Consider the following 13,738-nt stretch of genomic DNA (forward strand, 5'->3'; position numbering starts at 1 on the left):
AGCTGAGGCTCCTGAGCCCTCTCCCCGGCCCCTAGATGAACATTTTTATAGTAAACTTTGCACCTAGTTTGAAGTTGTTTAAAGTATTTTATTTTTTGCGGAACCGGGGATTGAACTCAGGCCCTTGCGCTTGCCAGAGAAGCACTTATTCCACTGAGCCATCTCCCTGGCCCTTAAAGGAAGTTTTAAAAACATGATTCACACACTATAACATTTACCTTTTCTTTTTCTGTCTTGGAGCCCTGGGAATTGACGCCAGGACCTTGTTGTGTACTAGGCTCGTGCCCTATTGCTGAGCTATGTCCTGGCTGAGTACCCATTTATCTGTTAAGGAGGTTCCTTTCAATTCTTGGATTGCTACTTTAAAAATTTTTAATCAGAGATGGGCATTCTTTTTTGAGGGGGTACTGGGGAGTGAACTGGTGACCTTGCTCTTGCCAGGCAGGCACTTATGCTGCTGAGCTATATCCCCTGCCTCTACAAATGGGCATAGACCTATCAGATGCCTTTTCTGCATCGAGATCACTGTTTTTTCTCCCTCAATTCTGCTAGTGTGGAAAATTACGAAGACTGCTTTTCTGACGCAAAATTGCCTTGCCATTTCCAGAATGTTATGTAAACATGTCACACAGTGTGCATCTTTTTGGGAGAATCTTTTCTACTCAGCATGACTCCCTCGTGATTCATCCAAGTTGTGTATCTTATTAGTTTGCTCCATTTTATGACTCAATAGTATTCCTTGTGGTGGATGTAAAACCATGTTCCTTTGAGAGGTATCCAGCTTGTTTCCTGTTTTGGCTGTTAGGAATAGAGCTGGTGTTAATACTCATGTACAGGTGTATGAGTGAAAACACTTTTTATTTATCCCGGAAAATGACTAAGAGTGACCTTACCAAGTGACACAGAGTTTAATTTTATAAGAAACAACTCAGGGGCTAGGGAGATAGCTCAGTGGAATAAGCGCTTCCCTGGCAAGCGCAAGGACCTGAGTTCAATCCCTGGTTCCACCAAAAAAAAAAAAAAAAGAAACAACTGAACTGTTTCCTATTTTTACCTTCCTACAAGTAATACATGAGGAGTCAGTAATCTAGTTTTTTTAAGCATCTTCACCAGCAGTTAGTGTCTCCAGTTTTTAATTGTAGTTATTTTCATATCTGTGTAATGATAACTTGTTATGATTTTATTTATTTACCTAAATAATTAGGTACTGAGGATCAAACTCGGGACCTTACACTTGCCAGGCAGATGATTAAGCCACTGAACTACCTCCCCAGCCCCATGTGGTTTTGATTTATATTTATTTCTTTGATAGCCAGTGATGTTGAACACTTACTCGTGCGTGGGTTATTTATTTTTGCTGAACTGGGGATTGAACTCAGGCCCTTGCGCTTGCCACGGAAGCACTTATTCCACTGAGCCATCTCCCCGGCCCCTCGTGCGTGTTTATTTGCTTGTTTTTTTTGAGGAACCAGGGATTGAACTCAGGCCCTTGAGCTTGCCAGGGAAGTGCTTATTCCACTGAGCCATTTCCCCTGCCCCTTTGCTTGTTTTCTAATTGGAGTTTTCTTCTTTCTTTTTTTTTTTTTTTGCGGAACCAGGGATTGAACTCAGGCCCTTGCGCTTGCCAGGCAAAGCACTTATTCTACTGAGCTATCTCCCTGGCCCTGGAGTTTTCTTTTTAACTGTTGAATTGAAAGTTAAATTTTTAAAAAGCTAGCCTTTAGCTGGCTTACAAATATTCTTTTCCCGTCTATACTTTGATTTTCATTCATTTATCATTGTGCTTTATTGAACAAGAGTTTTTAATTTTGAAGAGATCCAGTTTATAAATTTTTTACTTTATGAATTATGCTTTGAGTATCTGGGAATTCTGCATAACTGAAGATCCTAAAGATTATCTGTGTGTTCTAAACATCTTAATTTTTAAAAAAAATATATGTAGTACAGGATGTCCAGGGTCTCACTACACAGACTGGACTCGTAGTGAGCATCCCATTTTCAGCCTCTGAAGCACTGGAATTATAGGCAGGCACTACCACACCCAGTGTCAATCCCCGTCTCAGCGTTCCTGGGTCGGGGTAGGGAGGCCGGCAGAGCAGGCTGGGGATCTTAGTTAAATTTTGTGTAAAGTGAAGATCAAATTTTTAAATTTCATTTTCTATTCTTTTTCCTTTTAGCTGTCTATCAACATCTATGACTACAACTGTCACGTGGACCTGATCAGGCTGCTCCGGCTGGAGGGGGAGCTCACCAAAGTGCGGATGGCCCGCCAGAAAATGAGTGAGATCTTCCCTTTGACCGAAGGTAGGCTTCTGTGATAGGGCTGCTCTTAGGAGCATGGAGGCCTGAGGGGCACGCACCATTTTTCAATGCTGAAAGTTGAATATGCTCCTTGCAGAAAATTAGAAACAGGTTGCATAGTGGAAAAAAGAAAGCCCATCATTCAAAGTCAAACTATTTTTAGTGTATTGTTCCATAGTTTTTTGCAAAACATGGTATGATCATACAAGGATTCATTTTTTGTTTTGAGGCAAGGTGTTGCTATGTAGCCGCCTGGCCTTTGACTCAGTGATTCTCCTGCCTCAGCCTCCCGAGTGCTGGTATTCAAGCATGTTTCACAATGCCTTGCCTGGATGCACGGATTGAATCCTTACTTCTTTATCCTAATACTACAACAAATTTTTCTGTGTAATTACACTTCGCTCTGCTATTTCCCATTCTAGTAGGTGTATATGTGTCCTCTCAGAACCAGTAAATTGGAAATATACTTGCATGGTTTTTAGTGCAGGTGTTTCATACCTTTATTGTTCTACCATAGTTGCACATTTAGGTTATTTCTACATATTTGCTAATTAGAAATTAATAACATTGAACAATTTTGTAGTTAAATCGTCTTAGTATTTATAAGTGATCTTTCAGGCAGGAGGTGTACAACCCTTGTTGGAGATTCAGCTCTGTCTCCTGTGAAGTGAAACTGCTAGGTGAAGACTGCTGAAGTCGGATCGCCCAGATTTGTTCTTCCTAGCTAGACCTCTTGTAGCTGTGAGGCCTTAAGCACACGATGGAAGCAGTCTAAGGCTCAGTTTTCCTAGCAGTAAGCGAGGAAAACACTTGTTTATGGCTTTGGTGCATGAGAGACTAGAACAAGCTATTCTGTGGCCAGCAGTTAACACCTTCCTGACAGAGCTTAGAGCCTTCAATTATTGCTGTTGGTGCTATCACCTACCTTACAGGGTAGTAGAGACCAAGATTGAATGAGAAAAAAATTATAAGTATTTCACAGAAAACGTCCAACGGGTATGGGCTGTTACTATTGGAGTGACTTCTTGTTTGGAAGCATAAAACCTGTGTGCTTGGTGGCGGGTTTAAGGTTTGAACTTGGTGACCTGAACTGGGTTGTGTAACTAAGTGTGTAAAATGTGTGCGTACCGACGCCCCTGGAGAAGCCTGCACCCGGCCTGCCCTCTGGTGGGAGCCGCGAATGCAGGTGGCGCTCTTGTCTCTAGAGCTGTGGCTCGAGTGGCTGCACGATGAGATCAGCATGGCCGTGGACGGCCTGGACCGGGAGCACGTGTACGAACTCTTCGAGAAAGCCGTGAAGGACTACATCTGTGAGTTCCCAGTGCAACAGCAAGCCCCAGCAACCTTGAGCAATCCCCAAGTTAGCTGCTTTATCTTTTTAGAATTTCTGTTGAAAATAGTAACGGTAGGCCCCTGGGATTATTTTCTGATCCCTGGAAAGTGACTTAGGAGGCAGAATATGTACAGTAAGAATGAATGCCTTTACACACAGCTTAATGGGTCTGGTCTTAAAGGCACAGGAGTGAATATGTGAGAAGAAGATGACAGAAGGCACACTCACCATTTGTCTTTTCTTTGAACATCATTAAAAATAGAACTTCAAAATACAGATTGTTATTTATAGAATCAGGGCTTTTTACCTTTTTAACCAAATGACTTAAAAATGACTTTTTTTTTTGCTCCTTGAATGCCTTCAGGGCACTTTTGCATGGCTGGAGTGTTGTGGGGATCGAACTACAGCAAACTGAGGCTGCCAGCATTGTGGAAGCAGCCACTTAAAGAACTGAGCTAGGGCCAGGCCCCCAAAATGGAATAAGGACTTTTTTTTTTTTCAAATGACTTAAAAATGAATCAGGGTTTGAAAGTTAGAAAGTTGTAGGTTTTGAAATCTTTCATTACCTATTATCATTGAAATTTGTTCACTGGGCTTTAGATTTTTTTTTTTTTTCCTTTGGTGCTGGGAGTTAAGCCATATTCCTTACCACTGAGCTATATCCCCAGCTTCCTTTAATTTTACTAAATAAACTTTATAATCATAATTGTTCTACATGTTACCACTTGGTTTATGCAGTAAAATCCCAATGACTGTAATTGGTAGGGCTGTTTATTAAGGTAATTTTTTTCAGGCAGCAGCATTAGTATAGCTAGGTTGAGATTTTTGTTGATTATGCCCTTACGTTTTTGGTGGGCACTTGCTTTCTGCATCTACTGTGGTGTTTGACTATTTTATGCCCTGAACTAATAGAACACTTCTCATTTCTAGGTCCTAACATCTGGTTAGAGTATGGCCAGTACTCAGTCGGTGGAATTGGACAGAAGGGTGGCCTGGAGAAAGTTCGCTCTGTATTTGAAAGAGCTCTTTCCTCTGTGGGCTTGCATATGACCAAAGGACTGGCCATCTGGGAGGCTTACCGAGAGTTTGAAAGTGCCATCGTCGAAGCTGCTCGGGTGAGTGCCACGTCTCCAGGACCCATGCCTGGAGGTTAGCTCTGAGTGGTTAGCAGCTGTCTTTATGATGTGTCATGGAAGTACTCTTTGAAGCAAACATCCAGGGCCAGTGAGATAGCTCAGCAGAATAAGTGCCTGCTTAGGCAAGTACAGAGACCAGAGTTCAGTGCCCGGCACCACATGCTGTGTGGGCTCTGCCCCTGGGTGCAGAGTCAGCCAAGGAGACCAGAGGTGGTGGTACATGCCTATAATCCCAGCGCTGGAGAGGCTGAAAACGGGAGGATTGGGAGGATCACTAGAGTCTGAGCTGTGTAGTGAGACCCTGTACCAAATACATTAAAAAAAAAAGAAAAAAAAAAAAAAAGAAAACAGTGGGATCCACTATGGGTCTCCTGTTAACAAAATGATTTTTGCGGATTTCTTAGGGGATAAACAATAAAATGAAGTCAGTACTCTTGTCGAATAGCAAGAATGATATAACTTAAAAGGAGGTTCTTGTCTACGGCCATACCACCCTGAACGCGCCCAATCTCGTCTAAAAGGAGGTTCTTCAGGTTTTGGTACCAAGGATTGAACTTGGGACCTTGATCTTACCAGGCAGGTGCTTATGCTGATGAGCTATATCCCTGGCTGTTTTTTTTTTTTTTTTTAAATGCGTTTCTTATAGGGTCTCACTACATGGCTTAGACTCATAGTGATCCTCCTGTCTCAGCCTCCCCAGTGCTGGGATTATAGGCTTTTGCCACCATGCCCAGTTTTTGGAAACAATACATGGTGCTGGGGATTGAACCTGGTCCTTGCACTTGCCAGGCAGGACTGCCAAGCTGTCTCCCCAGCTTTTATTTTTTCTCCCGTTTTATTTTTTAATTTTAAATACTTTTGCTTTAGTTACATAGTTCCTGGTGAATACACAATAGGTATGTCACTAATATATATGAAAATGTATATGTAAGTATGTATGTATGTATGTATATTTCAGTTGAAATTGAGAGGAAACTTAATGCCATCAAAATTACACTTTAAAGCTATAGTTTATAGAATTTTTTATGTAATTAGTGTAGGGTCTACAGGGTCCTACTACACAGATTGGACTCGTAGTGATCCTCCAGATTACAGCCTCCCAAGCTCTGGGATTATAGGTGTGTGCCACCACATCCGGTCTCAATCACTGTCTCAACACTCCCCGGGGTTGGGGCCTGCCCGCCACACTGGGGATCAAACCCCAGTTCCTGCATCTGCCTAAGCAGGTGCTTTAATCTGCTGAGCTACCTATAATTTATAGATTTGTTTTGAGACAGGGTCTTACTATGCAGTTCAGGGTAGCCTTAACCCACTTTGTAGCCCAGGGTGGCCTTGAACTCACAGTGATGCTCCTGCCTCAGCCTCCCAAGTGCTGGGGGTACTGGCATGCGCCACCTTTCCCTGCCGATTTATAGAATTTTATAGCTGTGTCCTGTCTTTGTACATGCGCATCGGTATTGATGGTATGTAATAGAGCCCTCTAACATGAAAAGGAGGTTGAGCATCCTTAATCTGAAAATGTGAGATCTGAAATGGTCCAGAATCCAAAACTTTTGAGTGCTGCATGGTACAGCCTCCTGATGACAGGTTACAGTCAAAACACAGGGGTTTTAAAATCACCTTCAGGGCCAGTGTGATAGCTCATTGGTCTAAGCACTTGCCTGGCAAGCACAAGGACCAGGTATTGATTGATTGATTGATTGATTGATTGATTGCGGAACCAGGGATTGAACTCAGGCCCTCGCGCTTACCAGGGAAGCGCTTATTCTACTGAGCCATCTCCTGGGCCCCAAGGTCCAGGTTTGATCTCCCGAGTGCCACATGCTGTGCCAGCCCCACACTGTGCTGGCCATTGAAACTGGATGTGGTGGCACACACCTGTAATCCCAATGCTGGGGAGAGACAGAGGGATCACTATGAGTCTGACTGTGGAGTGAGACCCTGTACCAAATAGATAAATAAAGATTAAAAAATAATCATTTTCAGGGCTTTGTGTAACATGAGTTAAACTTGGCTCCCCTCCCCAAGACATCTTGTTATAGATACGCAGATACCCCAAAATCTGAAAAAATCCAAAATTCAAAACCCTTGGTCCCAACTCAGCCTATGTGATGAAGTAGCCCTCATACCTCTTGTTCATAGCACAGTTAAAAAGTCTCTAGTGGGGTGCTTAGCCTACCGAGTAAGGTGCCAGGCTGGTGCCTTGGCCTAACATTCGCAGATCTCTAATGTTAGACATATCCCTGTGTGGCCTCTGCTGTCACTGACCCCAGGACGTTCTGGCTGCTGTAATTTTACTCAGACAATTCCTTCAATGGAAGTTACTGAGTGTGCAGGTGCTTTCCCAGTGCCAGTTCCCCTGGGAGCCTTTCCTGATTTTCTCTATAACAGCTCACCCCTGAGAACCACCTAGCAATCCATTTGATGCTGTGATCTTATGATACTTTACTATTATGCTAGTTACATCCTGCAACATTGTAGACATTTGGATAGGCTTGTTTCTTTTTTATTGTTTTGAGACAAGGTTCCCTAAGTAAGTCCCTAAATTGTCCAGGCTGGACTTCAGTTTTGGTACTTTTGCCTCAGCCTCCCCCGTCTTGTGAGTCACCCCACACATGGCTTGGATATGTTTCTGGTATTTTTTTCTTTCCTGTTTGTTTTTTTTTTTTCTCTCTCTGTCTTATCCCTTTAGTGGCAGAAATGATGTTTAGTTTTGTACTCCAGCATTTGACATGATACTCGTGTTAAGTCAGGAATTTTTTAGATTGAATTGAAAATCTGTGGAGATGTGTTTTGAAGTAGAAAGAACTGTAGTTTATTATTTACTACAAATTTGCTTCTTTAGCCCATAGCTGGCTTCCTTTCCCCTTTTGACCGGGAACAAACCTTTGATTCACAGCTTGAGAAAATCCACAGTCTTTTCCGGCGACAGTTGGCGATCCCACTCTACGGTAAGAGAAACTGACTTGTCGGCAGCCAGCCCTTCATGGTTTTCTAAGTGTGTCCTGTATGAGAGCTTGCCAGCGTCCTGTGAGGCAGGTAGTGCGGGTTCCGTGCTCACTGGCCAGTGCCGCCGTGGATGAGCTTCTTAGACCTCTCTTGTCCTTGATGCCCAGGAGAGGGCTCTTTCCTACTTTAAGACATAGTAGGAAAGGTGGAGATAATGTTTCTGACGGGAATAGGGAAAGACTGCTGTATTTTCTGCAGAAACTAGTAAGTAAGGGTTGTGTTGTAAACATTTTCTCTTTCCTTAATGGTGCTGATTCTGCTTATCTTTCCTCTGTTGGGGTGAGTCGGTGAGAAATACAGCTGATTAGAAGTACTGATGTCTACATTTCTTGGGCTTTGGGAGAGAGTCTGGCAGTATAGAGAATACAGTTTGGCAAGGCCAGCCATTCAGCTCTGGAGCTGTGGCCTGTTGGATGCCAGGAGGCCGCTGCCTTCTTGGTGCCCTGTAGGCATGGCTGTGCGTTATCTACACCCAGAGCCCCTGTGTACCCCTGCCTGAGCCTCACTGTTATTTCCCTGCTTGAGGAATAAGTAAGCTTTATAGTTTATTTGGGTCTGATTTAGAATATTAGAAAATGGGTCTCTAATCCAGTTGTTGGATAATGAGACTAAATGGGTTTGTAGATTTCATCTCCAGAATCAGTGTGAGACAGCTTGGCTTAGTGATTGAGAGTGTGAACTTTGGCCACGCTGCCTGGTGCATAGGCTTGCTCTACTCTTTCCTGTGGCTAATTAGCTTAGCACACCTGTGCTTTAGTTTTTTCGACTGCAAAACGAGGAGTACAGTGGCGCCTTCCTTATAGATTTGTGAGGACTGAGGAAGGTAGTGGATGTGACATATTAGAAACATAGGTATGAAGTGCTAGGCCAGTGCTGGTGAACCTTGTAGAGCTTTCAGTGATAGCAGTATCGTGGCACACACGTTCTAGGTCTGCCACCACTGCACTGGGCTGTGAAGCACTAGGTAAGTATTGTGAGTGTGTTAGTATTGCTGATCACTTCATTGACTCTGATAGAACCCCAAAGCAAGACCCATAGGACTGAATTCATCTTTCAATAGATATGGAGGCCACATTTGCAGAGTATGAAGAGTGGTCGGAGGATCCCGTCCCGGAATCAGTAGTTCAGAGCTACAACAAAGCACTGCAGCAGCTAGAGAAATACAAACCCTATGAAGAATCGCTGGTGAGTGTTGGTTACTTTGATGGCAAGCTTTTTTCTGCAGACATTTCCTGATCAGTAGTTGTGAGTTAAATGCTGTCTTAAAGCTTATCGTGAACTATGTAGAGTGTATAAATGTGGACATACAGTTTACATCCTAATAATAAAGTGAACGTCCATGTACCCACCACCCAGGTTAAGAAATAGAACATTGCCTGTACCTTAGATGTCTCCTATGTGCCCCTCTCCGATTGCCTCCTCCTCCCTCTCCCGAGAGGTAATCACTTTCCTTTTTGTCGTAATTATTCTCTTGCTTTTCTTTACAGTTTTAACAAAGTTTGAATCGATCCTTAATTATTGTATTGTTTAATTTTGCTTGTTTTTGAACTTTTACATAGCAGATTCTTGCTGTATATCTTCTTTCATCCAGCATGTTTTTGGGTTTTGCTCATGTTAATAAGTATTTTAGTTTGTTTGCATTACTGTAAAGTTGCTTGTGTATACTTCAATTTACCCAGGGGGCTGAATAGTTGGGTCATTTCTAGGTTTCTACTAGGAGGAGCAGCATTACTCTGAACATTCTTGTGTCTCCTGGTGGTTTTCTCTAGAATATATTCTAAGAGTGGAACTGCCAGCCCACAGGAAGATGCTGATGTGTTTCTCAGGTCTGAGGTGCATTCCTGCCAGCAGGAGCTGCATTCTTATCTCTTGACCTTGTGTATTGGCTCACTTAAGCTTTAGCTGATCTTATTGAAATTCTAGGTTTAATTTGCATTTTCCTTGGTTGCAAATCCTTTTGAGCAGCTTTTCCTGTTCATTGGCTGTGCACATTTCCTTTTCTGTGAAGTGATTGTTAAAAGTCTGGGCTTTGAAGAAATTTTCGGTTTTGTTTTCATTTTTCTTTTTTCTAATTGATTCTTGGGAGTCCCAAGTCTTAATCCTTTTTGATTGTATGCATTATAAAAATCTTCTCCCAGTTTGTGGCTTGTCTTTTATCCATTTTTTAAAGGATATTTTAACGTATGGTTCTTAATTTTAATATAAGTGGATTTACCAATGTATTTTTCTTATGGTTTATGTTTTTGTTGTGCACAAAAAATTATTGTGCACTTAAGAACCCTCTTGTGCTCAGCTCTTTAATTTATTTAGTTCTGTTTTCTTCTGAGAGTTTTATAGTTTTTATTTCATGGTGGGTCTTTAGCCACCTTAAAATGGCTTTTGTGTATGGTATGAGGCAGGGTCTGGCTTCATTTTCCCATATGGAGAACCAGATGTTCTAGTTACGATTCTGATTAATTGTATCATCCTTTCCTGGGCACAGTACCATGTCTGTCCTAGCTTAGCATCCATTGTGTGCCTGTCTTCCGGGGTCTCTGTTCCACCTTCAGGTTTGTATTATACTGTCACAGCGAGGATAGTTTTATGATGTTTGATCTTGAATTAGATGAGTCCTGTCTGCCTTGGTCCTCTTTTAGAAAGTCTTGGCGTTTTCTATTATAGGTGCTTCCACCAAACTTAAAATTACCTTTTTAAAAGTACAGTTTTTGATTGAAATTGCATTGAATCTTTAGATCAATTTGAGAAAGAATCTTCCTGAGCATTTGTGTCTCTGTTGTGTTAAGTTTTATAAAGCTTTCTAACAGTTTCATAAATTTAGCCAATGTTTTGAAAATATTTTTTAAAGATGTATTTCAGAATGGTTTTTGTTGTATTTGTAAATGATGTCTTTTAAAAACTTTCTTTCTCATTATTTCTGGCATATAAAATGCCATTGGTATTTTATATTAATTTTTTAATCTAGCAAACTCGCTAAATTGTTACTGTTAATTTATAGGGTCTTTTGAGTATTCTGTGTTGACAGTCCTATTTCTTCTGTCCATCCATCCATCCATCCATCCATCCATCCATCCATCCAAGATAGTGTCTCACTATTGGCTCTCTTGACTCTGTTTTTATACCTTTCTTGGTATATTGAGTAAGAGCAGAGGATTTTTGACTTAGGCTTGAATTCTAGCTGTGCCATTTACTGACTGGAACTCCAGGCTAGTACTTCAACTCCCTCTGACTCAGTTTCCCTGAGTGTGGGATGTGGGTGGTAATGAGGTCTGTCTCAAAACTGTTGTGAATATCAGATCCTTAAGCCAGTAAAGGCTTCACTTTTACTTAGCTTATTGTCCTTAGTTAGATTTTATGCTTAATGTTTGTTTCTTTGCCAGTTTGTTGATGATTTTTAAGATTATTTTTAGTGTTTAATACAGAAATTTTTAGTTATCAAAACTACAGATGCCATAAAATACCTAGATAACTAATTCACCACCATTACTGGAAGCCAAGGCTCTAAAACACTGTATTTTTATATAGAGGGCATTTATGCTTTCTGATCAGCCTGCACAATCCTCCTCAGCTTTTCTTTTTCTCATGTGAAGGATTTCTGCATACTTGTATTCACAGTGTCCTTAGTGAAGTCCTCACCCGGTTCAGTTTTGTTGTAGCCATCTGCAGAATGGTTGAAGAAAAATTAAGTTGAGTAAGAGGCTTCTGCATAGAAAGATGTGTAATTGTGTATCTTTGGCTTAGTAAATGTTCAGCCAGCCTCTTCTGTCTTTTACCTGTACCTGTATTCTTTTAGGACTGATATTTGAGTGAGCTTTTGAAATTGCGTAAGACACTGCGTTCTCTTGCCTGGATCCGTCCCTCTACTTGGGAAGGGTGCTTAGCAGTAGTCACTGGCTGAGGTGTTGCTCTTTCCTTCATGCTCTGATTGGTGGCCTGTTTCAATTCCTTGTGATCTTGGGATCACCTAGAGAAGGGAAAAATCCTTGGAAGTACTGCCCGCTCTTGACCAGGTGGGAAGACTATTACTCTACTCATCAGACAGGTCCTGCTGCAGAGTATTGAGAGGGAGGATTTGGTGATTTTTAGTGTTGCCACTCTCTTCAGTGTGTATTTTATTTGAAGATGCTTTGTGCTTCCTGACCAGTGTCAAGTAACTAAATTTTATTTCAATGCTGTTTTGCTGTGCTCCAGTTGCAAGCAGAGGCACCGCGGCTGGCAGAATATCAGGCATACATCGATTTTGAGATGAAAATTGGCGACCCTGCTCGCATTCAATTGATCTTTGAGCGTGCCCTGGTGGAGAACTGCCTCGTCCCAGACTTATGGATCCGTTACAGTCAGTACCTAGTAAGATAACTGTTCTGATTTATTTTGCCTTTACCAATTTACAGTCTGTTTAAACATAATCCTAAGTGTGTCAGGCATTAGCTGCATGCGTTCTCTTTCTGCTTTCTCTTCCATCTTTCCCTTCTCTTGGCCAGCTTGCTTAGAAATTTTTTTCTCATGTTTACAGTTACTAATAGTACTAAATGTTTGCTTATAGCCTTACTATTGATGACTTTATAACAGATGTTTTTTCTTTTATTTTTTATTAGGAAAAAGTGTAAACATAAAAGTAGATTGGTAAAATGAGGCCTCGGGGCTATCATCCACCTTCAGGGATGATGAGCACTTACGGCTCTGGTCTGGTTTTGTGATTTCATACCTGTCTTATCTACTTCCTTCCCCCTTCTGAGTTATTTTCAAACAAATCTAGAAATGATATTTCATTAATAAATATTTTGTTATGTATGTATAAAAGATTACATAAAAGAGGCTATAGGAAAGGTCCGCCCAGTAGGATCAGTTGATGTCTGTTAAGGCTGTTTTGACTTCACAGGTTCTTCTCTGGTCCCGCCTCTCTTTTCGTCCACTGCAGTGGTGATTACTCTGTTGAAGAAGCCATGTCACAGGAGACATTTAATGCACATTTCTGTAGTCACTTGATTATGCTGGCAGTACCTGTTTGATGATGAAATCTTAAGAAAACTTCATTTTCTTTTTTGAAAACTTCATTTTCTAATTCTGGAATTCTTTATCATAGGATCGGCAGCTGAAAGTAAAGGATTTGGTTTTATCTGTACACAGTCGTGCTGTTAGAAATTGCCCCTGGACGGTTGCCCTGTGGAGTCGGTACCTCCTGGCCATGGAGAGACATGGAGTTGACCATGGAGAAATTTCTGGTGCGGGTATTTTTGTGGGAAGACTTGTAAACTTTTGTCTCAAGTGAGAAACAGAACCATAGTGAAGTCATTACATTAGCAATCTCTAGGGTTTTCTCTGCGATACTGAGTGTTAGTGACAAAAGGGCTGTGAATGGGAGATACAGATTGTATTTTTGGCTTCCTAGGGCTTTGTCACTTGCTGATACTCATTGTGATATTCTAGGAAGCCATGGTCTTTTTTTCTTTTTCTTTTGCATTTCAGGGAAGGGTCTACAGGGTGTTCAGGGTCTCATTACTAGAATGGACTTGTAGTGATTCTCCTGTTTACAGCCTCCCAAGTGCTGGGATTACAGGTGTGCGCACCACCATGCTCAGTCTCAATTGCTGTCTCAGCCTGCCTTGGGAGCGGGGCTGGCACGGCAGGCCAGGGGATTGAATCCCTGGCCCTTGAACCTGCACCTGCTTGCAGGTGCTTTAATCCACTGAGCTATTTGGCTGGCCCTGTCATGGTCTTTTTTCCAGACTTATTTGACCAGGGACTCTCATTGCAGGGCATCCTGTGGTGTGAGCCCTTTGTAGAACACAGTCCTTTTTAGAACATGCTTTTAGGAGCACCCTAGGAGCTTCTCTTTTGAGCATTTTTCTCTTGCTTATTCCACCTTGTTATATCCTATTATCACAACTATTTTAAAAAATTTTAGGGCTATGGAGATGGCTCAGTAGAAGGCCTGAGCTCAGTCCCTGGTTCCGCAAAAAAA

The 13,738-nt window shown here is 41.8% G+C and overlaps 1 protein-coding gene across 2 annotated transcripts in view; it reads left to right on the plus strand.

Annotated features, from left to right (window-relative positions):
* The window catches only part of Sart3 (squamous cell carcinoma antigen recognized by T cells 3), a 35,176-nt gene that overhangs the window by 5,197 nt on the left and 16,241 nt on the right, over positions 1-13,738 (plus strand). Inside the window, exons 2-8 of one of the 2 annotated variants that reach the window (XM_004636281.2) lie at positions 2,178-2,304; positions 3,507-3,611; positions 4,565-4,749; positions 7,616-7,721; positions 8,840-8,964; positions 11,968-12,123; positions 12,860-12,998. In XM_004636281.2, coding sequence (XP_004636338.1) covers positions 2,178-2,304; positions 3,507-3,611; positions 4,565-4,749; positions 7,616-7,721; positions 8,840-8,964; positions 11,968-12,123; positions 12,860-12,998 — 943 coding nt within the window. The remainder of the gene's footprint in view (positions 1-2,177; positions 2,305-3,506; positions 3,612-4,564; positions 4,750-7,615; positions 7,722-8,839; positions 8,965-11,967; positions 12,124-12,859; positions 12,999-13,738) is intronic. The other variant, XM_004636282.2, reaches the window with a different exon arrangement.

Source organism: Octodon degus, unplaced genomic scaffold (assembly GCF_000260255.1).
Source record: "Octodon degus isolate 3935 unplaced genomic scaffold, OctDeg1.0 scaffold00079, whole genome shotgun sequence".
Classification (NCBI taxonomy): domain Eukaryota; kingdom Metazoa; phylum Chordata; class Mammalia; order Rodentia; family Octodontidae; genus Octodon; species Octodon degus.